This window comes from Talpa europaea, assembly GCF_964194135.1.
Source record: "Talpa europaea genome assembly, chromosome: 7".
Taxonomy (NCBI): Eukaryota; Metazoa; Chordata; class Mammalia; order Eulipotyphla; family Talpidae; genus Talpa; species Talpa europaea.
In genome coordinates, this window is record NC_140074.1 from 135,758,487 (window position 1) to 135,781,935 (window position 23,449).

At 71.2% G+C, this 23,449-nt stretch overlaps 2 protein-coding genes across 2 annotated transcripts; one reads left to right on the forward strand and one right to left on the reverse strand.

Annotated features, from left to right (window-relative positions):
- Positions 1-24: 24 nt before the first annotated feature.
- On the reverse strand, positions 25-6,806 carry SGSH (N-sulfoglucosamine sulfohydrolase; the record flags this gene model as incomplete). Its single annotated transcript, XM_084238100.1, has 8 exons — positions 25-584; positions 1,126-1,329; positions 1,868-1,949; positions 2,214-2,370; positions 2,645-2,795; positions 3,024-3,129; positions 4,360-4,520; positions 6,692-6,806. 8 exons carry the CDS (start codon positions 6,804-6,806, stop codon positions 25-27), a joined length of 1,536 nt encoding a protein of 511 aa, XP_084094226.1.
- Positions 6,807-7,801: 995 nt separating this feature from the next.
- On the forward strand, positions 7,802-21,187 carry SLC26A11 (solute carrier family 26 member 11). The gene is made up of 16 exons (XM_084236530.1): positions 7,802-8,056; positions 8,422-8,614; positions 8,928-9,013; positions 10,614-10,693; positions 11,126-11,268; positions 13,477-13,652; positions 14,009-14,081; positions 14,951-15,001; positions 16,478-16,538; positions 17,694-17,749; positions 17,980-18,120; positions 18,675-18,802; positions 19,059-19,158; positions 19,384-19,517; positions 20,353-20,425; positions 20,506-21,187. The coding sequence occupies exons 1-16, from the start codon at positions 7,838-7,840 to the stop codon at positions 20,595-20,597; spliced, it is 1,806 nt and encodes a 601-aa protein (XP_084092656.1). The 5' UTR covers positions 7,802-7,837; the 3' UTR covers positions 20,598-21,187.
- The last annotated feature ends 2,262 nt before the right edge of the window (positions 21,188-23,449 follow it).

Below are 23,449 nucleotides of genomic sequence, written 5' to 3' on the forward strand. Positions count from 1 at the left end.
CTGGCCCGGGCAGGGGCGGGCGGCTCACAGCCCGTTGTGCAGCGGCCGGCACTGCGGGGTGGGCCTGTCCTCCAGCACCCCGCCGGGCGCGCACACCCAGGGGTCCTGTGTGTCCCACTGCCACTTGGCCAGCTGGTCCCGCAGCAGCGCCAGCGCCTGGGCATAGCGCGGGTCGGCCGCCAGGTTCTGGGTCTCGTGGGGGTCGCAGGCGTGGTCGTACAGCTCCCAGCGCGCCCGGTAGTAGTAGCGGCCGAGGGTCTTGTACCAGCCGGTGGGCCGGCCGGCCGCGGTGCGGTTCAGCAGGTCCTGGAAGGTGGGCGAGACGTACAGGTCCTGGTCGATGGGGAAGGGCGCCTGGAAGAGCAGGTTGTGCACGAGCCGCAGGCCCCGCCGCTGCACGGAGCGCATGGGGTAGGCCATGGTGACCTCGTGCAGGCTCTGGCTGCCGAAGACGGTGCTCCAGGGCGGCTCCGCCTCCAGCGCTGGCAGCAGCGACCGCCCCGTCAGGCGCACGGGCTTCGTGCCAAAGATGGTGTAGCTGGGGTAGGGGATGGAGAACCAGTCCAGGATGGTAGGCGTGAGATCTGGAGAGAAGCGGCGTCTCAGGGGCGGGGTCCCCCCCAGGAGCCCCCCCCCACAGGCCCAGCCCAGGAGCCCATCTGCTTGGAGAGCCGCCGGCTGCCCCGGCCGCTGCTGAGCCAGCACAGCCCTGACCGCATGAGCCCCAGTGGCGGCCCCTGGCCCTTCAAGAGTCTCCGGAACCATGGGGGCCCCCGTGGGGGCTCAGGCTCATGTCCTGTGCCATGGCCACTGCGTGCCCCATCGTTCTTTGGGACCAATAGGAGGTGCTGGTCCCGAGCCGCAGGGGCCCCAGTGCATGCTGCCCCGACCCCCCAAAGCAGGGTCCCCAGACCCCCGGGAACTGGCCAGGAATGAAGGCCCAGCCCCCAGACCTGTGCTGCTTGCCCTGGGGGGACGCCTGCACAGGGCCACTCACTCTCTGACCCCATTTTCACCTCTGGAGCATGGGGTGTCCCTCCCTCCTGAGAGGTGGGGGCAGCGCAAGGAGCGGATGTGCAGCAGCCCCTGGAGCTCCCCCGCCCCGCGCGCCCCGCAGGGCCTTACCCAGGAGGCTCACGTAGGCCTCGCTGACCTGGCCCCAGCGCTTCCGGTGCTCTGGGGACGACACCAGCAAGGGCTCCGCGGTGCCCGGCCAGTATAGGTTGGTCCTGCCGCTGGGGAAGGGCACCCCATTGTCGGACGTGAAGATGACCAGGGTGTCGTTCAGGACACCCGCCCCTCGCAGCTCCTGCAGCACGAGTCCGATGCCTGGGGGCGGGGGTGGGCAAAGCTCAGGGGGGCGAGGGGAGATACACGCACAACAGCCGCCTTCCCCGCCCAGGCCTCAGGCCGCGCCGTCCCCAGGGCCAGCCCTGCTCCCTGCCTCCCTATCTCTGGGGTTCCCGTAGTCTCCTCTCTGCTCCATGGAGCCCCGGGCAGGGGTGTGGCCACTCTGCACCCCTCCTGTCACCGTGGGCTGGCAGCACCAAGAGAAAGCGATAGAGGCCCCCACCTCCTGTGTGGGGCAAATGGGGCTCCCCCAAAAGACACGTCCATGCAGGACCTGCGACATGGCCTTACTCAGAAAGTGGGTCCCAAAGCTGGGGCACCTGGGCCCCCAGGTGTGCCTAAACCCTCCTAAGAGGAGAACACACCAAGGCACGGCCACGGGGACCCCAGAAGCGGGAAGGGCAGGAAGGACTCTCCCAGGCCCCAGAGGGAACGCGGCACCCGCAGCAGGATGTCAGACCCTGGCCCAGCGCAGGGGCCCGGCCGGGGCCCAGCCCCCCGCCCGCCCCAAGCCCACCTTGGTCCATGCGCCCGATGGTGGTGTACTGGGCAGCGAGGTCGGCCCGGGCAGCCGGGGTATCAGGGACGAAGTAAGGCACCTGGGGCGGGCGGTGGGCAGAAGGTCCTGTTAGAATACACGCAGACAGGGCGGGTGGCGGGTGATCTGACCCCCTGCCCCCCCCCCGCCCCGGCGGCTGCCCCCCAGGAGGCCAGGACGGGACACCGGAGCTTCCGGGGGCGTCTCTACGCTTCTTTCCCTGTCCACACCTGGGGCCTGGGGCAGCCATGGGGCGCGCGGACCACTGGATTTCTGGGGTGGAGGAAGGGCGGGCGGCTCATGGGCCGCAGGGCGGGGTCCCTACCAGGACGTCCTGCGGGTCGTAGGTCTGGGGCGTCCAGTCTGGGATGTGCCCCATGCCGCTCTGCCCGTTGCCGAACTTCTCGCAGAAGGACCCGTACTGGGGCTGCGAGTGCCCGCAGCGGTGGGGGTCGTGGAAGGCCACGTAGAGGAAGAAGGGCCTGAGTGCGGGGAGCGGGTGTGAGGCCACAGGCGCCAGAGCCCCCCCGGGGAGCCCCTGCTCAGGAGGGAGCCCGCTTGGCTCTGCCTGCTCCCCTACAGCCGGAAATCTCTCCGCGATGCCCACAGTCTCAGCGCCCCAGGTGCTCTTCCCCCGTAACCCAAGTCGTTGCTGGAACCTGCCCCCGCCAGCCCAGGAGCCCCCGCCCCAGGGCTGCTGCGTGTCAGGCTCCACCGCCCAGTCCGGCACGCGGGAGCGGGGGCGGCCGTGGGTACCTGGCGTCCTGGGTCTGCAGAAACTTCCGGACCAGCAGCTTGATCCTGGTGATGTTCCGCCCGACCTGCAGGACCGAGCCGTTCTCCTCCGTGTAGGCGAAGTCGAAGGGGTACACGGCCTCGGGCCCCACATGCTTCTTCCCGATGATGCCTGCAGGCAGGAGGCCCCTGGTCTCCCTCCTCGGCCCCAGGCCCCAGCTGCCTCTGCCGGGCCACCCTGCTTCTCATGGAGCCACCAGGAGGCCCGGTCGTGGGGATGAGTACCCGGGAGGGCAGGAGGGTGGGTGGGGGTGGCTCAGGACCAGCCTTGCCCTCGGGAAGTGGCCCCCCACCTCGGCGTCCCCCACCCCGCGCCTCCCCCTCTGGGGCGCCCCCCAACCTGTGCGCACGCCGGCCTGGCGCAGCAGCAGCGGCAGGCTCTGCACCCGGTCAAAGGAGTTGAAGTGGTGCTCGCCCTGGTGCAGCCCGTACATCCCATTCTGGTGCTGCGGGAGACCACGCTGTGGGTGCGCACGCTCGGGGTCCCGCCGCGCCCCCCGCCGCTCAGCAGCCGCCTCGTTGGGCAGGCAGCACCTGTGGGGCTCTCCTGCCACCCACCCCCCCGCTCGCCCGCCTGGCCCATGCAGCAGACAAGGGGCACACCCCAAAGGGGGCTCGGCTTCCTTCCCTCCACTGGGAGGCCCTCCCAGTCCCTGCCACGGACACTCGCCGGAGTGAAAACACAGCGGGGCCCATCTCGCCGACCAGCTTTTACAGGGAAAGAGACACCGCCGCGCCTGCTCACGGGGCTAAGGACGGGGGCCCCGGGGTCTGCAGCCCAGCAGGGAGCACAGCAGCCGCCACCGGCCCTGGATGTCTGGGTGCCTCCCCCAGGGGCCCCTGCCCCCGCCAGTGCACGCCTCTCGCCCGCCGCCGCTGCCGGCGGACGGAGCACCCGGGCTCCAGCGCCTCCACCCAGTGGCCAGAGCTGGAGGCCAGTGTCACCACGAGCTGCGGCCCAGGCTGCATCGCACAAGGCAGGACGGCAGCCCGGGAGGCTAGTCCTCGGTGCCGTCCTCGCCGGGGCCGCCAGAGGGCGCGCTCGCTCGCTGGACGTGCTGCCCGGGGTCTGGGACATGGACAACCAGAGTCCTTAAGGGGGGGGTGACTGCACCCCACGGAGAATTACTCAGCCCCAAAGGACGTCCCACTCCGCAACCTCATGATGGCCCCAAAAGCTGGAACACCGCGGGACCCACCCCAGGGGGCCTGGGGGCCTCAGATCCGTGGGGGTGGACGGCAGGATGGGCCGGGCAGGGAGGGACTGGCGTGAGTGCTTAATGGGGAGCGAGCTTCAGTTCGGGGGACAGGACCCTGGAGATGGAGGCAGGGACGCGGCGACTGGGCAGTTCAGATGGTCAGTGTTAGCTACGCGCGTCTCAGCGCAGAGCAGCCACCCCGGCTTGGGGGGTGGGGGGGCATCCTGCTGGGAGACTGTGCCAGACGCCACCCTCCCGCTTTGCGGACAAAGTTCGGGCCCGGCCAGTGCAGCGAGGCAGGCACTGTGACCCCACAGGGCCAGTGGGCAGGCGTCACACGGGCCGGGGTCAGCACCTGGAGGAGGGGCGCCAGCGCCCTGGCCACACCTGCGCGTCAGCGGGCCGGGAAGAGGGCAGCGCCTCCCCAAGGCCCGCAGGGGCGTGCCCTCCGGCCTCCTCCACCCGCCTGGGCCTCACCTGGGGCAGGCCGGTGAGGAGGCTGGCCCGGCTGGGCGAGCAGCTGCTGACAGAGGTGAAGGCGTGGCGGAAGGTCAGGCTGCGGCGTGCCAAGGCGTCCAGGTGAGGGGTGGCGATGGCGCTGTTGTTGTAGACACCGCTCTCGAAGCCCCCATCGTCCGCTGGGGAGGCAAGACACAGAGGGCGCGTGGGCTGGGCGGGGGGCCTGCGTGGGGGGCAGTGGGACCAGGGGTCCTGCCGGGCCGGGGTGCCAGGGCAGAGGCTGGGCAGGTCTGATGCCTGGTGGCAGTGCCGGTGGCGGCATGAGCCCGGGGGGCATGACGCCCATGAGGCTGCGCTGTTGGAGCGGGCAGGGCGTCCAGGGGGCTACGTGCTCAGGCAGGCGTGTCAGCTCCGGGGCATGAGGCCCGGCGGCTCTACCCCTGGGAAGGCTCGAGGGCCAGCAGGCGCTGGCAGGTGGTGGCGGAGTGCGGGCCCACAGTGCTACTGGGCAGTGGCGACCCCAGGGTCCGCCCAAGGCAGCGTCTGGGGGAGATGAGCTGGGTGCCGTGAGGCCCGAACGTGGGTGGGTGTGCGCAGCTAGGTGTGTGCTTGGGGGTGGGTGTGTGCACGTGTGTGGGTGTACGTGCCACCGGCACAACCCGCTGGGTAACCCTTCCCTTTAGGGAGGCAAGTGAGGCGGTAGAGGTGTGGGCAGTGCCCAGGCCACATGGCAGAGTAGGGGTGCAGCGGGAGGCCAGATGTCAGGGGCACTCAGAAGGGCCATGGGGCCGGCACCTGCCCGACCCCAGGTGCAATGGGGGAGGGGCCGTAAGGGGGTGGCGGCCCCTGCTGAGCTAGCATCCTCTACCTCTGCAGCCAACCGAGGGGGCTGAGGGCAGCCGAGCAGGTTGGGGGGACAGGAGGAGTGCCAGGTCTCCTGGGTGAGGTCGGGGAGGGAAGCTATGCCCCCCCAAACCCAGGCATCCCGGCACATGGCTGCGGACCCCACAAATGGGGCCCCTGCAAGTTGGTACCGGAGGACCCACCTGGAGCTGCGTTGGGGACCAGTCTTTTTTTTTTTTTTTTAAAGATTTATTTAATTATTTATACAAGCACTGGGTACAGTCAGAAACGCGGGAGGGTGACAGGATTCACCAGAGCCAGAGCAGGGAGCACAACAGGCAGACTGAGGAAATACACTGCTGAGGGGAGCAGCGGGCGCAGCAGGAGAGGTCTGTCGTGCCATGTGGGACCCTCGCTGGCAGCTGGGGATTGAACCTGCGCTGCAGAGGCTGCGGGCAGCTTCACAACCCAGCGCTCAACCGCTGCGCCACCAGGGGAGGCCCTGGGGAAGGGTCTTGATCAAGGCTGTGTGGGGTCACGAGGGCGGGTGGGGCCGTTCTGAGGGGGTCGTGTCTCACAAAAGAGACAATCACGCTTTCTCTCCCCGGTGAGAGCTCAGGGAGCCTCTGTGGGCCAGGAAGGGGGTCCCCCCAGCACCGGACGCTGACCCTGGGCCTCTAGGCCCAGAGGGTGAGGCGAACGTGCCATCTAGGTCCAGCCCTCGGGTCTCTGACCGCGCCTGCGCCCGAGGAAAGTGGGCCTGAGCCGGGGCTGTGCCGGAAGGTTCCCGGGCTGGGCAGGTTGTCCACCCGGGTTCTCCACCGTGCCCCGGGCCCGGCCGGGGCGGCGTCCAGCAAGGGCTGCTTGCGCGCAGTCAGCCGAAGGTCCCGGCCTGGAGCTCAGCAAGGGGGAAGCTGGCCGACGGCCAGACCTCACCGGAAGGAATCAGGGCGCTGGTGACAGCCGCCGCCCCGGCAGGAAGTCCGTGAGCAGCTGGGCGCTGGCGCAACTAGGGGTTTCTGGGGAGGCCGGGGTGAGGAGCGGGGGGCTGGGTCCCCCAGGAGATGGGGTGCTCGGACAGGGCTCTCTGGGGTCTGGACAGGGGAACGGCAGCCACAGGAGGGTGTCACCACTGGGAGGGCGGGAGGGCCCGCACCCCCACATCGCTGGAGACGTGGGTGCAGCCCCTGCTCTGACATCTCGCTGGGGCCTGGGGCCCCACCTCTGGAAAGCAGCCCCGCCTTGCAGCGGCGCCCGCCGCGTTACCCCTGGCTGTTCTGGGGGGACACCGGGTGCAGGCTGCGCAGGGCGCAGGCAGGCCCGGGGCTGGCCCAGGACGCCGGCACCGGCCCCTGCAGACCCCACCCGGGCGAGGCCGCGCGCCCTCCGGGGAGCAGCTCACCAGGAGCGCGGGGCCCGAGGGGGCCGGCGGGGGCGCGGGGCGCGGGCTGACCGCGGCGGGGGGGGGCGGCCGCTCCGGGGGGCGCGGGGCGCGGGGCGCACTCACCGAGGAGCAGCAGCACGTTCCGGGGGCGCGCCCGCGGGGCCCCGCACAGCGCCAGCCCCAGCGCCAGCGCCAGCGCCAGCCCGAGCGCCCCGCAGCCCGGCCCCGCGCGGCGCATGGCGACGGCCGCCGGCCCGACCACGTGACCCGCGCCCGCCCGTCACGTGACCCGCCCGGCCCCGCCCCCGCGGCGCCCCGCCCCGCTGCGGACCCCGCTGCGGACCCCGCCGCCGACGCCGCCCCGGACCCCGCGCTGCGGACCCGGCGCTGCGGACCCGGCGCTGCGGACCCCGCTGCGGACCCCGCGCTGCGGACCCCGCTGCGGACCCCGCGCTGCGGAGCGGGTGAGCGGGGGGCGGGCGCGGCGCGGGGGGCCGGGGCGCGGGGCCGGGGCGCGGGGGCGGCCGACGCGGGGCGCCGCGGGGCCGAGGCCCCCCGCCCCCGCGCCCTCTCCGCCCGCCGCCGGCGCCCGCGGCGTGGGGTCCCCCCCCGGCCCCCGGGGCCCCCCGCGGCTCGCGGCGGGGGCGGGTCCTGCGCGAGCGGCCCCGTCGGGCCGGGTGGGGGGCTGGGAGCTGCTCTGCGCAGAAGCTGCTGCGCGCCCCGATTTAGTGGGGGCGCCTCTGACGTTTCCCAGAGGCAGCTGGACCCGTTGGGGACCCGCAGCCACAGGTGGGGCCCGGGGTGGGGCGCGGTCTCTGCTGGGGAGACCCACCCCCCCCCCGCAGTCCGCGCGGGTGGGGGGCGCGGCCGGCCCGAGTGGGGTGCGCTCCGAGCAATGCAGGGCCCCCCCCCAGCGCCTGCCCCGCCTGCTCCCAGCACGTTCGGGGGGGACAGGGGGGGTGAGTCCCCCGCGGCGATAAGCCTGAGGAGCTTGGGCGCCTCCTGCTGAAATGCGGGGTGCTGTGGGGAGAGGAGGGCGGGAGCGCGGGGGTTGGGATGCGGGGGAGGGGGGGGCCGGCGCTGGCGCGGGGAGCCCTCTGCGCGCTTGCTTTTTTCTCAGACCGGCCTTGGGGGGCAGGAGATTCAACGGCTCAGACGCCCCGGGGAGCCAGCCCGGGCCTCTCTGGGTGGGGGGCGGCCCTGCGCCCCGTCGCTGTCCTGGGGGGGGGGGCTGGGCCCTGACCCGGTCTCTGGCCTGCCCCCCACAGCATGCCCTCCTCCGTGAGCGCCCTGGGGGCGCCCCGGCGCCCGCCCCCCGAGGGGTGCTGCTCCCCCGCGGCCGTGCAGAGGCGGCTGCCCCTCCTGGCCTGGCTGCCCGACTACTCGGCGCGGCAGCTGCGCATGGACCTCATCGCCGGGCTCTCCGTGGGCCTCACCGTCATCCCCCAGGCGCTGGCCTACGCCGAGGTGGCTGGACTCCCGCCCCAGGTGAGGTGTCGGCCTCCCCGTGTGCGGTCACGCCCTGGCCGCAGCCCTGTGCCGTAGAGACCCCTCCAGACGGGGCCCCGGCTCTTGACCCCGGAGCCCAGGGGACCCCGAGGACGGTCCCCAGCACGTGCTGCCTTGGGCAGACCCCGCAGCGCCCCGTCACACCCCCCCGCCAGGACACCAGGCTGGCCCGGGTCCCCATGGGCCCTGGCCACAGACCCGCACACGGGCTCCCAGGCCTCCGTGGGGCGCTGCGGGCGGTGGGGGCGGCCCCCCAGGGGCGCCACTGGCTGGACACGTGCGCGCAGGAGCCGGGCGGGAGACGGCAGCCCGGCCAGTGCCTCACGGCGCCCCTGCCCCCGCAGTACGGCCTCTACTCGGCCTTCATGGGCTGCTTCGTGTACTTCTTCCTGGGCACGTCCCGGGACGTGACCCTGGGCCCCACGGCCATCATGTCCCTCCTGGTCTCCTTCTACACGTTCCGCGAGCCCGCGTACGCCGTGCTGCTGGCCTTCCTGACGGGCTGCATCCAGCTGGCCATGGGCTTCCTGCGTCTGGGTGAGCCCGGGGCCTCCCTGCTGGGGCGGGCCGGGGTTTGTGGCTCCCGGGAGACCCCAAGCACCTGCCCCCAGGGGCGCCCCGTCCCCACTTTGCTTTGTTCACCTCGCAGGGTCTGTTCCTTTGTGCATGTGTGTGATGGGGGTGCTGGGACAGAGACACCTTCAGCTCAGGCTCTAGCTCCCTCTTCTGTTCCCCGAAACCACCCCGGACGGGGTGCGTTGCCCAGCAGCACCTAGCCCCAGTTCACCCGCAGCGCCCTGTCCACCCGCAGTGTCCTGCGGGGTCAGCTCGCTTTCCCTCTTGGCGACAGGGTTCCTGCTGGACTTCATCTCCTGTCCGGTCATTAAAGGCTTCACCTCCGCTGCGGCCATCACCATAGGCTTTGGGCAGGTCAAGGTAGGCCCCGCCCTTGGCCCCAGCTGAGTGTGGGCACCTGCCAGGGCAGGACCAAGGCTGGGGTGTAGCCAGGTGATCTCTTGCCTTGTTCTTCCTGAAGCTCGAAGCGCGTGGTGCTCACGGGGGTCCTTGCTAGGATAGGGGGCCTTGGGGGAGATGGTAGGTGGTGGCCAGACTCTGCAGTGGGCCGCTGGGGGCCAGTGATGACACCCCAAGCTCGTGGGAGCCTGCCCGCCAGCTGGTTCGCCTTGCGGGTGGCCCTGCCCCAGGGTGGCCCCACCGTGCCCCCTCCCCGTCGACCTGCAGGCGTTCATAGCTCAAGCTGACCCCCAAAACCCACGTCCACACTGGTTTAGCTGGAGGATTTCGGGTCTCTGGATTTTCACAGATGGGCTCTTCCGCCCCACTGCTTCGACTGTCCGCGAGGACAAGGGGCGCTAGCGCGGGTCCCCCAGCTTGCCGCCGTGGCAGCTCGGCCTCCTTTGGGTGGACAGCCCTCCTGCAGCTGGGCCCTGGAGCAGGGTTGCCCCCGCCCTGCCTGGTGCCTGGGGTCCTCCCCCGCCCTTCTGGCCGGTGCCCAGCCAGGTCCTGCCCCGGGCTGGCCCGAGACCTCCATGGAGAAGGGCGAGGAGACCTGGGGCGGGGCGGCGTCTTGCCCTCTGGGCAGGGGGACGGTCTCCCTGTGTTTGGTTCTCCTGCCGGCCCCGGAGGGGAGTTTATCGCCGAGGGAAGATGGGGCAGCGGGACAGCGCGCATGGCCGGCACGGCTTGCCCCTGCCACGGTCTGACCTTTGCTCTGAGCACAGCAGCCATATGGGACGGCGGTTCACGTCCCAACGCAGAGGGTGGCGTCTCCAGGCTGGGCTTGCGGCCACCAAGGGCTCCCCAAGTCCTTAACACCCCGATGAGGTCCTCGCCATCCGCGAGCCCCTGGCTGGGCTGGGGCAGCCTCCTGGCCTGCCCGCTCAGCAGAAACAGCCCCAGAATTCACCCTTTCCACCCTCCGCTTCCCTGGCAGGTTTTGGGGCCAGGAATTGGGCCTAGACTTGCCCCTGACGCGCCCCACGGTGTTGCCAGCGGGATAAAGATCTGAGCACAGAGCAGAGCCCCTCGTCCCTCCCAAGGACCCCCTGTGGCCGGCGCCCTCACCCCCTTCCCTGGCGCCCGAGCCGAGCCGTCTGCGCCCTGTGATTTGTCCTTGCCAGGGCTGGTGGGCGGGACCGTGGGTGACGGACGCAGCTTCCGGCCAGTGTTGGCGGGGCCTGGAGGGGGAGGCGGGGGGCCTCTGATGGACAGACGCGCTGGCCGCCCGCGGCCGCAGGGCCCCCCCAGAGGTGGGGGTGGACGCAGGACCCTCCCTGCCTCGGCAGCGCCCAGGCTGATTTTTCTCACAAGTGACAATGGTTTCCGGGAGCCCTAAACGTGGTGAAACGCCTCTCACCCTGGAGTTACCGTGGATGTGTCTTCGGGGTCTGGGGAAGAGCCGGGAGGGGCCCTGGGGCAGGGGCTGTGGGGTGAAAGGAGGGGCGGTGCTCAGGGCCCGGGGAGGGCTGGGGCCTACGTTTCTGGCTGGGTCTGATCGGAACCTCTGTTTGCGCAGAACCTCCTGGGCCTGCAGGGCGTCCCCAGGGAGTTCTTCCTGCAGGTGTACCACACCTTCCGCAAGGTCGGGGAGACCAGGTACCGGCTGTGTGTCTCCCTCCAGGCCCCTCTCCCGCCCCTCCACCCCACGTGTCTGCAGCCAGCACTTGCGGGGGCTCTAGGCGAAGCCCCCGGACACCTCTCTGACTGGGGGCGGGGGTGGTCTGGGGGAGCTGTGCTGGGGGCGGGGTCCTCTCCTCCCTCCTGATGGCTGCTCGCCGTTCCCCAGCCTGGGAGGTGCAGCGGTGGGGGGCAGCCTCCTGGGGCGCAGCAGAAATGGACACTGACGGTCGGCCTTCCAGACAGCCCTGCCGTGGCGGCCTGTGCGGCCTGTGTCTGCCAAGCTGGGCGCGGTTGTGAGGCAGCCGGGGAAGGTTTCTTAGGGGAAAGCCCGAGGGGAGCCTGCGGGCGGAGCAGCCACGCAGGCGGGAGCATGGCCGCCGGGCTGCGCTGAGCGCCGTCTGTCTTCAGGGTGGGCGACACGGTGCTGGGGCTGGTCTGCATGGCGCTGCTGCTGGTGCTGAAGCTGATGCGGGACCACATCCCTCCCGTCCACCCCGAGATGCCCCCCGGGGTGCGGCTCAGCCACAGCCTGGTCTGGACGGCCACCACAGGTGAGGGGCCTCTTCCATGGCTGCCCTGCAGGCCCGAGCTCTGGGCCCGCCCCCTGCGGCCTCCTGCCGCCCGACTGCTGGCGTGACTGGCTCTGGGACAGTCAGCCCCCTGGGCGGTCCTGCTGGGCAATGCCGGGAACGTGGCAGCAAGGCCTCGGCCAGGGGCGACCCCTAGGACCACTCTTGGTGGTGTTTGGGCACGTCCTGGTTGACGCTGCGGGAGGCTACTGTGGGCCTCCCCTGGGCAGAGACAGGCATGCGCTGGCCACCCCACGGCACACCGCCCACTGGGGCCCGGCTGCCTCAGCCCGCAAAAGCCAGATTGCGGCTCAGGCCAGAAAAACCAGATCCCCCGGAACCAATGGGTCCTGTTCTGCCGGGCCGCCCACGGGAGCAGGCATGTTTCTGACGTGGGTGAACTGGCTGGGCTGCAGCAAGTGGGAGGGGCTGTGTGGCCATCGGCCTGGGGACGGGCCATTCTCCCCAGGAGCCTTGAGGCTGAGCTGCCAGCCCCCACCCCAGAGAGGAAAGCAGGTGTGGAGAGCGACCCCGCCCTGGCCCTGCAGCGGGGGGCGTGAAACCCAGCCAGCCGTGGAGGCGTGGGTGGATCGGTTGAGCCCTGGGGTCACCTCCAGCTGTGTGGGTGGTCACCAGTTCCTGGCCTCGCTCCCCAGACCCCAGGCTGCAGGCTGAGGCGGAGGTGAGGGGTGGGCTGGGTGTGCAGGGCAGTGCCTGCTTCCCCGCTGCCCGCCACTCGCCCGCGGGTCGCAGCATCTGAGCTTTAAGTCAGCAAAGTCGCGAGACGGGTCTTGGGCTGCTTGCTAAGGCCTGGAGGTGCTGAGTGTGGCCTCCGGCTGGCCGCCAGCCCCCGGTGGGGGAAACGCAGGCCTCGGGCCCCTGCCCGTCCCACCTTGGCAGACTGGCGTGGGCACCTGACGCCTCAGAGCACATGGCAGCACCGGGAGGTGACCAATGACCTGGCCGCAGGGGGATGGCGGACTGTAGCTCCCTTGCGAGCGTTAAGCAAATTGCAGGACCCTTGTTGAGGGGTTTGTGTGTCCCTGGACCCCGTAACACGCTGACGGGGCCCGTAGAAGCGGCATCGTTCGCCACGTCCGGACATGGTGGCCCGACAGTGGGCGGCTGCCCAGACGCCTCATGCTGCTGTCGCTGAGGGTCCGTCATGGCCTCGCTCATCTCTGCCTTTTTGCCTGCGAAGAAAGTGAGAGTGGAAGAGGTCAGACAGACAGACAGACGGAACAGGACGTGGCGGGGCAGCCCCGCACCCAGCGCTGCCTTCTGCTCAGCTGGGAGCGCATGGCCTGCTGGCCCGGCTCCTGCCTCTCACTCTGCTCTCCGCGCGCCGTCCTGCGGCCCCCGCCGTGTCCGGCTCCCGCTTTGCTCTGGAGGCTGCCCCGTCCTCGTTGGGCCCAGCAGAGCCGCCGCCTCCCGTCCGCTGCCTCCCTGGGGACGCCGTGGCGAGTCCGCCACCGCCTGCCCCTGCACCCGTTCTGTCTCCCTGGGACGTCCCCTCGCACCGGGGCTCACCCGGCGGTGGAGGGCGGTTCCCCCTTTGAGCCAAGGACCGTTGAGGACACAGCTTCCAGTGCCGGGGGGCTGTCAGGCCGTGTTTGGCTACTGGCACGGGGCCCGGAGCGTGTACCTGCGCGCGTGCACACGGAACGTGCCCTCGAGGGGCCTCCGCGCACCCCCCCCCCCCCGCCATGTCTGGCGCGGGCAGCGCTGCTCTGGCTTGCTTTTGACTCCATCAGCGCCGCTTCCCCGCCTCTCGCGTCTTCAGGGCCGTGTGTTTGTGGGGGGCACCTGGGTGGTTCTCAGTGCGGTCTGACGCCTGGGCCCTTCTCTCGGCAGCGCCACCTGCACCCGGTGGTTGTGGGCTTCTTCCATCTCAGATGTCCCGGTTCTCGGGGTCACCTGTGGTTCCCCAGCCCTTAGGTGCCGCCAGCCACTCTGGCCCCCGCTGTGCTCTGAAGCGGGGCCGTTGGGTCCCGCCTGTCTCCCAGCTGTGACGCCGACCGCGGGGTCTCCCGACCGCGCCGTGCCCACCGCCCCGCGCTCCCTGTCGTGTGCACACACGTGTCCGTGCAGGGTCCCAGGCTGGACTTGGGGTGGGGGGTCCTCTGCCTCAGCTGCGGTGCCCCGTGCCCCGGGCGCCGGCCTCACCGGGGCCTCCCTGTCCTGCTCCAGCTCGCAACGCCCTGGTGGTCTCCTTCGCCGCCCTGGTGGCGTACTCCTTCGAGGTGACCGGATACCAGCCGTTCGTGCTGACCGGGGAGACGGCCGAGGGGCTCCCTCCTGTGCGGGTCCCGCCCTTCTCAGTGCCGACCGCCAACGGGACGATCTCCTTCACCGAGATGGTACAGGTGGGCAGAGATGGGGCGCCAGGCCGGGGGGCCCCCGGGCCTCTGCTCAGAGATGGGAGAGGGCGCAGCGGCCGGCTGAGTCCTGGTGGGGGGGCGGGGGCGAAGATGGACATGAGAGACCCCAGGCTGGGTGATCCTTGGGGGCCCCGTGTTTGCTTTCTGCCTCACGCCCGGGGTGTCCTCCCTTGGTGGACGCTGCAGACGGGACTGTGTCCTCCTCTTGTCGTTTGCCCTGGGGAGGAGGAGACGCTGCCTCTCGGCCCGCGGCTGCCCGTGTGGGCTCCATCAGAGGACAGGAGCCAGTCTGGGGGGCCAGCTCCTGCCCACGGGCCCCACGATCCTCTCTCCTCCTGCAGGACATGGGCGTGGGGCTGGCTGTGGTGCCCCTGATAGGCATCCTGGAGAGCATCGCGGTGGCCAAGTCCTTTGGTAAGACCCTGGCCGCCCAGGCCCACCTGCCCGCCTCACCCGCCCTGCGGCCGGGACACCCCCCGCGCCTGGGGTCAGTGGCCCCAAAGGTTGAAGCCAGGGAGCGGCAGGTGTGCAGAGGGCTGCAGGCCGCCGACCGCCCGGCCAGGTGGGACGGGTCCCGTCCTCCTGCAGAGCCGTCTTCGTGTCCCAGGAGCCCCCCAGCCCCCCTGCTGGGCTCCCTTCCCGCCAGGCCTGCTCGAGGTCACGCGCCTGCCGTGACCGCCACGTCCTCCTGCCCAGTTTCTGGCTCTCTGACGCTGTTTGTGGTCGAGCCTGGGTCCTGGGGCTCGCGGCTCATGGGGTCCCGCGGCTTGCACGGTCCCCTTGGCTTGTGAGGCAGGGCCCCAGCCGTGCCCGTCCAGTGTTGCCTCTTGCATTTTTAAACGTTTTGGGGGAGAAACCCTAAAAGTGAGCGTGCGGGGACGCGCACAGAGGGCGCACAGCTCAGGTGCTGGAGCACGGCCGGGCCTCGCTCCCCACCGTCCACGGCCCCAAGCTGCCCCCCCAGTGCCCGGCTGCGCCCGTCTCAGAGCCGCCTCCCCCCAGTCTTGCCTGCTTGTCTCTGGGACGGGCCCCGTGGCCTCCAGTCAGCGAGGCCTTAGTCTGCAGCTCCCTGGACGGCAGAAGCCGCCGTTGCTGTTGCGGGAACGTCGTGGAGAGCATGGATGCGGGCCAGGGGGAGCGGTGGCCGCGGCCCCCCGCTGCTGCCCCTGCCGCTCCCCCGCCTCACATGCTGAAACACGTAGCTCACAGAGGCGGCCGGCGCTCCGCCTCACGCCAGGGCGCCGCGGCCTGTGCCCTCCCTCCTCACCACCCCTTCTCCGCAGCGTCCCAGAACGACTACCGCGTGGACGCCAACCAGGAGCTGCTGGCCATCGGTGAGGCTGCGCCGCGGGGCTGGCACGCGCGAGGTCCCGGGGCCTGGGCTGGTGCTCCAGGTGCCGGCCCGGGACCCGCTCGCTCTCCAGGGCTCAGTTTGATCAGGCGTAGGGCGCAGGCGTGGGCCCTGGGTCCTACCGTGCACCCCGCTCCAGGCCCAGGCCCCTGGCCGTTGACCTGGGGGAGGGGCCGGTGCTGCAGTGTGAGGCCAGGTGCGGCCTTCGGCCTGGTGGGACTCCTGCTGCCTCGTCCCCGCCCTGGGCCTCCCCCAGGCAAGGTGGGTGTGATTGTGAGGCTCAGGCAGAGTCAGGTAGACCCAGGTAGGCCCAGGAGAACGCAGGTGGGCAGGTGTGCCAGGGCTCTGCCAGCTGACGCGTCACATATCTGTCCCCGTCAGCCTTCTCTGACTGTTGGCGCTGAGAACACGCCGTGGCTGCATTTGGTTGCGTTACTGGTGTTTGACGCTCTGTAGAGGGGGGTTTGGTTTGCAGCACGCGGGTCCTGGCACACGGCGCCGTCACATCTGGGCGTAGAGTGTCGTGCCCCGCATGGACTGCGCTGCTGCGTCCCTGGCAGCAGGGCTGGCATCTGGGGGTCACTGGCGGCGCGGGTGCCTCTGCAGCCCCCCGGGGTGGGGCCTCGTCACAGGTGGACGTGGGCGTCTAGGGCCCACTGGTGCCAGGCAGAGCACGTCTGTGGCCTCCCGTGGGCACAGTAGATGTCCCTGTGTCCCGTACCCGCACTCTGGTCCAGGCAGCAGTGGCCAGTGGGGCAGGCGCAGAGCGCTGACCACGGGGGCTGCTGTGCTCGCGGCACGGGAGGGGCCAGGCAGCGCTCAGTGGACACAGCAGCTGAGGGGTCCCCATCTCTGGCCAGCACGAGGCCCGGGTGGCCACGGTGGCCACGGCCTCTGCTGTGCCCTGAGTCTGGCTGTGCTCTTGGCGCGAGCTGGGTGAGTGACCCTGGCAGGCTGGTGCTGAGCAGCTCTCACCCCACCCTGTCTCAGGCCAGTGACCCTCTGGGGTTTACAGGGTGGCACCCATGGTCTGAGGCCATGCTGGTGGCAGATGGGCTCCTTGTCTCGGCCCTGGGGTCCCGGCAGGGGGAGGCGGGGCCCTCCAGGACTTCCAGCGTGACCGCTGCTCCTCGCCTCACCGGCCACTGCAGGGAGTAGGGGCTGGAGGATCCGGGCTGGGGCAGGTCGCCGCAACCCCAGGCCCTGGCCAGTGCACCTGGCTGTCTCGCTGCCCTCCGCTCTGGGCGGTGGGCTCCTCCCTGTTATGGGGGGTGCATGTTTCACTCACACAAGGGCTCGGCTGAGTTGCCTATGACCCCCCGATGTGGAGTGGCTGGCACGGGGCACCCCGTGTGATGGCCCACCCCTGCCCTGTGGGTTCTGTCCCCCACCATCTCGTGTCCCCTCTGCTTTGTGCCCCCTCCTTCCCGGTCACTCTGTCCACCCCTGCTCTCTGCAGGCCTCACCAACTTGCTGGGCTCCCTCGTGTCCGCCTACCCGGTCACCGGCAGCTTCGGACGGTGAGTCGGCCTTTGCTGTGCTCGGCACCTCCCAGCCCCCGGGTCCTTGCTGGCCGTGCTGGGCCTCTGCCCACCCTGACACCGATTACTCTGCCACTGGTCGGAAGTCCGGCCACCCCAGGGCGGCCCCCGGGGGTGGACTCGCGCTGTCACAGTCTTTCTGGCCTCTCCTGCACCTGTGCGGCCTGGCGTGGAGGATGAAGAGTCCCCGCATGTCCGAGGGTCCCCAGCTCGCGGAGCCGGTGGACCCAGGCTGCAGAGCGCCTCTGGAAGGCGGGAGGGCAGGTGCGAGAGGCCTGGGTCTGCCCAGCACTGCATGCCCGTGGGACTCCCCAGCAGCTATGAGCACCCACCCGGGCAGGGCACCCAGCCGCCTCTGGCCCTGTGTGGTGGGATCAGCTGGGGCCTCCTTTGTGGCGTCGCTTGAGGCCATGGGCGAAGGTGCTGGAGTGCCGTGGGTGCTGTGGACGGAGCACCAGCGCAGCTTCCATGGAACCCCCCTGCTCCTGGCTTGCCGGCTGGGCCGTGAGCCCTGTTGTGGGGGGCAAGCACCATGCACCAGGGGTACAGGCTCAATCTGCCAGCCTCCACCCGCCACCCGGGGGGGGCCTGAGAAGGGGCCAGGTGCCAGCAGCACCCGGTGGGCGTGGCTCCGGCTGTGGGGGCTTGGGAGGTGCCTGGGAGGCACCACGGTCCCTGCGGGCTCCAAGTCGGGGTTCCTTGTCTTGCTGGTGGCCGAGCGTGTTCAGGGCCCGGGCTCTGGTTCTCTGGCAGAGGCTTCTGTTGCCTTAGCCGGCGTGCGGGGCGGGTGGCGCTGCTGGGGCCGCGGGCTTCTCCGCTCTGCTCCCTGCTGTGAGCCGGATGCACTGCGCAGCCCACGCGCAGGCCGCGGGAGGTGTGTTTTTGGAATCCTGGTGGATGCCAAGTGGACACCGGGAAGACAAGCTCTAAACCGGGTGATGTGCTGACGGGCCTCGGTTTATTTGGAAAACCCAGGCCCCTTTTGGTGAGAAGGCCCGTGGGGGCCCCGAGCCTCCCCCACTCCTGGAGCCTTGTCGGCAGGGCCAGGTCTGCCCCCGGGCACCCAGCCCCAGAGGAGCCACCGCCATGGACACTCCTAGGGCCGCACGCTGATGGGTCTGTGTTGCTTTCCAGGACGGCGGTGAACGCCCAGTCGGGGGTGTGCACCCCAGCAGGGGGCCTGGTGACCGGTGAGAACCCCACACGCTGTTCCCCTCGGGTCTGCCGCAGAGAGAGGGCCCCGTGCTGCAGGGCTGAGGCGGGGCTCCTGGGGAGACTGCTGCCCGTGGGGGTGGCCGTGCGTGATCGCCCTCCCAGCAGAAGCACTGGTGCTGCCCCGGGGTGGGCCCAAGGGACCGCCCCGCCCGCAGGCGCGCTGGTGCTGCCAGGGAGTGGCACCGAGTGACCACCCCTCCCGTAGGCACGCTGGTGCTGCTGTCACTGAGCTACCTGACCTCGCTGTTCTACTACATCCCCAAGTCCGCGCTGGCCGCCGTCATCATCATGGCCGTGGCTCCCCTGTTTGACACCAAGATCTTCCAGACACTCTGGCGCGTCAAGAGTACGTGTGTTCTGGGCAGGGCGGGAGGACGGGGGGCTCTGCAGCACCCAGGTGTCCACCCTGACCCCCATGGGCTGGCGGGGTGGCCGGCCCAGCTAGGGGGAGGGGCTTCCTCAGGCCTCCAGGGTGCCCGGACGGTCCGCTGCTGCGGAGCGGATGTACGGGGGTGTTCTCCGGAGCTGCCCCCCATGTCCTAACCACAGCTCAGCAGCAGGGAGAAGGGGGTACTCAGGATGACCCGCAGTCTTCGGGGACCCCCGCCCCACCAGCCTCAGGCTCAGGACCCCTCACGGCTCCTCCTCGAACACGGCTGGTGCACGTTTGCTTTTGTTCTGGAGAGTGGGGGTTGGCCTGAGTGACGGGTCCTTGGCTCGGCGGACGGAGGGGCCGAGCTGTCCACAGCCCCAGGCCTGAGTCTCCAGAACAGGGGTTCCTCGGGGCTGCTGAGGTTCGCGGCCCCTTCACCCTGGTGGTCTGCCGGTCAGTGGGCGGGGGCAGCCAGGTGCCAGGCTGAGAGGCGCCCCGCTGGTACAGCCTCTCCTCTCCCTCCCCAGGGCTGGACCTGCTGCCCCTGTGCGCGACCTTCCTGCTGTGCTTCTGGGAGGTGCAGTACGGCATCCTGGCCGGGGCCCTGGTGTCCGTGCTGCTGCTGCTGCACGCCGCGGCCAGACCCAGGATGCAGGTACCGCGTGGGGGACGGGGGGCTTCTGCAGCGTCCCCTGGCACTTGGGAGGAGGTGGCGTGGCACTGCCCAGTGACCTTTCCCTCGGCGACGGCCCTGACCCTCCTGGGAGAGCTGCATGCTCCGGGGGCACGTGGGGAGGGGTTGGTGCCCGGCCACCCCTGCCTCCCAGCACCGGGCCCCCCTGGATGCCCACACCAGGCACAGCTGCCCATGGGACTCACCCCCGGACTCACGGGCTTCCCACCGTCCCCAGGTGACCGAGGGGCCAGTGCTGGTCCTGCAGCCAGCCAGCGGCCTGTACTTCCCCGCCGTGGAGACGCTCCGGGAGGCGATCCTGAGCCGGGCCCTGGAAGGTAGGTGTGTGGCCGGTGGGGGGGGGCTGCAGTCACCCCTGCTCCCCGCCACCCTGTGCACCCATCTCGGGCGCCTCCTGGTGGCCACCGCCTGCGTGCGCGCTGAGCCGCTCCTCCTTGGGGACGTGTTCACAGGGTGGGGGCTGTCTGTCCCCTGGGGGGGTCTGCATGCATGTCGCTGGCCTGACAGCCGTACTGGCATAACCACTCGTGCTGTCTCCCCAGCGTCCCCCCCACGCCACGTGGTCCTGGACTGCGCCCATGTCTGCAGCGTCGACTACACCGTGGTGCTGGGGCTCCGGGAGCTCCTGGGTGACCTCCAGAAACGGGGCGCCAGCCTGGCCTTTGTGGGCCTGCAGGTGGGTGCCCCTGGGCGAAGGCAGTGCTGTGCCCCTGAGAGAGGGAGCCTGATCGCTGGGTGCGCCTGTTGCGGGGGGAGACTGCCCCTGGGGTGCCCAGTCCAGCAGCTGCTGCCCTCCGCCCGCCCCTGGCCCGGCCCGGAGCACAGAGATAGGTAAGTGCTGGTGTTCATGGAAAGTGCACTGCGGGCGGCGGCTTCCCAGGCCGGGGACAGCTGGTCTCGGGGAGGGGGGGTCTGTATGGGGGTGACGGGTAAAAGCCGCCGTGAGAGTTGTTAGAGTCACGTTCTCAGCGCCGGGAGCGCCAGGGGCTGTTCTCACAGTGTTCCCGGTCACCACCTTTGTGCTGAAGGGCCTGTGCGTGCGAGGCGGTGCCCCCCTGGGCATGGGCCCCCCAGGTGTGTGGGGGCTCCCGTGGCCAGCAGAGTGCTGGCTGGGCTGTGGGGCCGGTGCCCTGGCTGTATCGTGGCCCAGTGTCCTCCCTGCCACGGTGCAGGCCTGGTCACGTGGGGCGTGTCCCGTACCTTTGGGAGACGCGTCTACGAAGTCCTCATGGCACAGGACACCAGCAGGCCCAGGGCTGTGAGTGTGGGGCTCACGCACCCCCAAACAACCTTCAGGTTGGCATCCCCTGCGGTGGCCCGGGGCAGCTCGGTAGCCCGCTGAGGTCACCCAGCGAGGAGGGGGCCTGGCTCCCGACTCCATCCACTCTGGTCTTCGCGCGGGAGCTGTGGGCCCGGCCTCTGCAGCGCTGGCCCTGCGGCACCCCGGGGCAGGCCTTCTCCCCGCTGCTGGCGGAGTGCGGGGGGACCCAATCAACGTCCTTGCCCCACAGGTGCCCGTCCTCCGCATCCTGCTTTCCGCTGACCTGAAGGGCGTCCAGTACTTCTCCAGCTTGGAAGAAGCAGGTGGGAGCAGGCGAGTCCCCGACAGCAGGGTGGCCCGAGGGCCGCTCTCCTGGGGTCTGAAACGCTGGTCTTTCCTGCAGAGAAGCTCCTGCAGCAAGAGCCGGGGGCCCAGCCCTACAGCGTCGGCGAGGAGCCCCTGCCGGAGCACAAGGTCGCCCTGCTGCGGGCCTGACCGGGCGCTTGGAGGCCTGCGGCGCGTTCCAGACGCGCCAGTGGACGGACGCTCAGCCTGGCGGGCCCCAGGGACGCGGGCTGCTCCTGGATTGACTGAAAAATCACCTCCCCCTCCCGGCACGCTCCGGCTTTGTAATGGTTGGGAGAGAACCTTCTAGAAGGCCAGCAGGGCAGAAGGAAGGAGCAGGAGATTCCCGCCCGGGCGGGGCCTTGCACACAGCGCCTGTCTGGCTGCAGCGCCCCCGGTTCCGGCCGGTGGGGCGGGGGGCGCGGGCCTGGGACTTGGGTTGGGCCCTCAGTGGCCGGGAAGGCCTCGGCGGCCGGGTGACCGCGTGTCTGTGAGAAGTGATTCTTCTGTGTGTGTCGAGCTCCGTGTCGTTCGTGTGTGTGTTTGTCCAGCTGTTCTGTGACGTCGTCAGTGCTTGTTGTGAAAACGAGACGCCCCCCCACCCGTGACTGGCCCTCGTGCCCGCGGCGGGCGGCCCCTGCGTGTGCGCCACCCCCGTTGATGGGCCTCCCTCGCGCTGCCTGACCCCCGCTCACGCGTCTCGCCGTGCCCTCCCGTGACAATAAACAAGGCGTGCCTGTGACTGCGAGCACTCGTCCCGCGCCACGCGGCTCACGTGGGGGCGTCTGCGCGGCTGTGGCCCCGTCAGCCCGCGCCGGGTCCCGCTCCGCTCTGGGGGGACGCCCTGCTGGGCGGGCGGGGACGGGGGTGCCGGGACGTGGGGTGCCGGGACAAGCTGCCCTCCTCTCCGGGTGAGGCTTCGTTTCCTGACGGAGTCGGGGTCCTGCCGTGCCGGGCTGAGCGACTCCCCGGTGTCCTGGGGGTCACTCCCACCCTGGACACTGTCCAAGTGCGGGGGGGGGGCAGCCCGGCCGGGGAGGCGCGCGGTCTGGACGGGGTGGCGGGGCGGCGGGTGGGACCTGGGGGCTCCCCACCCCTCCCGGCCACCCCGGAGAGCAGCTGGCCGCGCCCGCCCGCCGGAGGGCGCCCCAGCAGGAGTTCCGGCGGCGCCCGGGGGGGGGGGGGGGGGCAGGGCCAGGGGACGGGAGGGCCGGAGGCCGGAGGGCGGCGGCGCCAGGGGACGGGAGGGCCGGAGGCCGGAGGGCGGCGGCGCCGGGAGCGGCAGGTGCGCGGCGCGGGTCTCTGCGCTCGGCGCGGCCGGGGTGGGGGCCCCGCGGGGCAGGGACTGGGGCGCGGGGTCCCGAGGCCGGCCCGGGTCCGTGCGGGGGCGCAGAGCCGTGGGTGCCGCGCGCGTCGGCTGCGGCGGGGGCCCGGGCCGCGGGGGGCCTCGGGGGGGCCGCGGGGGGCTCCGAGCGGGCTCTGGAAGGCCGGGGCGCGGGGGGCGGGCGCGGGGCGGGCCGGGGCTGCGGCGCCGCCTCTTCCTGCGGCTGGTTTCGGTTTCCCGCCCCGCCCCGGAGCCGGGCAGGGGAAGGGCGGGGTCCGCACTGGACGGCGGGGAGGGGGTGTCAGCCCTGCGAGCCCCGCCGCCACCGGCCGGCCAGGGAGGGGGGCGGGGGAGCGGGGGAGCGGGGGCCCAGCTTGGACCCGCGCCTGGCCCGGCCCTGCGCTGCCCCGCCCCGGGCTGCACCCCCTGCGTCCCGCCCCGCGCGTGGACGGGGAGCCCGGCCGCCCCCGCGCGCGCCCGGCTGGCAGGAGGCCCCGGCGCCACCCCGGGCGGCCAGCAGCGGGGCGGGCAGGCGGGGGTGCCCCGGAGCCCGGTGCGCCCGGGAGCCTGAGGCCGGAGACCCCTGAAGGGTCGGGGCGCTGAAGACAAGGAGCGGGGAGCCGGGCCGCTTTCTCAAGGGAGGGAGGATTTACTGCGCCCCCGGCGGCCCGCACGGGCCAGGCGGTCCCTGCGGCGCAGGCCGGGGGAGGCGGCTCGGCGGGCGAGGGGCGTCAGGCGGGAGCCCGGTTCCTACGCGGGGAAAGCTCCAGGGCGGGGAGTTTCTTTGTCTGAGTTCCCGCCGCCCTCCCGCCCCAGGCGGCTGCCCGGCTCTGCACTGGCCTCCCGCAGGCCCCGCCGCTGGCTCCGGTCAGTGGTCAGTGCTGCGGTTGGCGTCCAGGGACGTGCAGAGAAAACACAGAGACCTTCATGATAACGGGGCCTGTAGGCACCGAGGGTCCCTGGCCCCCCCTTAACTAGCTTTCGCTGAAGGCGAGGGCTGGGTGGGCTGCGAGGGGCCCCAGGAAGGAGCTGCCCACGACTCTCGCCCCCCTGACTGTTCAGACACCCCCCATAACCCCGCGCCAGGCCCTGGGCGGGCTGGGCTGTCTGCCCCCCACCCCCGAGGGTATGTAAGGGCCAGTGGGCCCCGAGAAGTCAGGGCCTGTTACTGGGAACCCCATTCCGCCAGTGGCTGCGGGCATCCTTGCAGCACCGATCCGCAGGTCACCTGAGAGCCAGGTACCGTGCCCCGCGCACCCCACCCCTGCCCAGAGCGGCTGAGTGCCTTCCTGGGGGCACTTGTCTCTCTGCCTGCCTGAGCCCCTGCACCCCCCTCCCCCCAGGCCCCAGGCCCCAGCCCCTGGGCTCAGCAGGGGGTGGGGGGGTTTGCACTGCAGAGCGAGGGCATGGGCTGAGCCTGGCCGGGGCAGTGGTGCCCGCCTCCCGGCTGGGGGCTGCAGGAGGACACTGGGCAGAGGCAGGGCTGGCAGTGGCCCAGAAGGGTTTCCTTTCATAGGGACTTTCATTGCAGCCGCTATTTCATTTTCCCAGAAAATGAAACTGAAGCTTCTGTGGTCACATGACAGGTGCTGTGTATATAACGGCGGCTCGCAGGCCGGCCAGCTCGGCTCCAGCTTCCGGACCTGCGGGGCTGGCCGGCTCCTCGGCCCCGGGAGCC

Coding starts and splice junctions, on each gene's coding strand:
- SLC26A11 (XM_084236530.1), top strand. CDS start 7,838: ATGCCCTCCTCCGTGAGCGCCCTGGGGGCGCCCCGGCGCCCGCCCCCC. Junction 17,750..17,979: donor AGCAGGGGGCCTGGTGACCG/GTGAGAACCCCA, acceptor CCCCTCCCGTAG/GCACGCTGGTGCTGCTGTCA. Junction 19,159..19,383: donor CCTGAGCCGGGCCCTGGAAG/GTAGGTGTGTGG, acceptor CTGTCTCCCCAG/CGTCCCCCCCACGCCACGTG.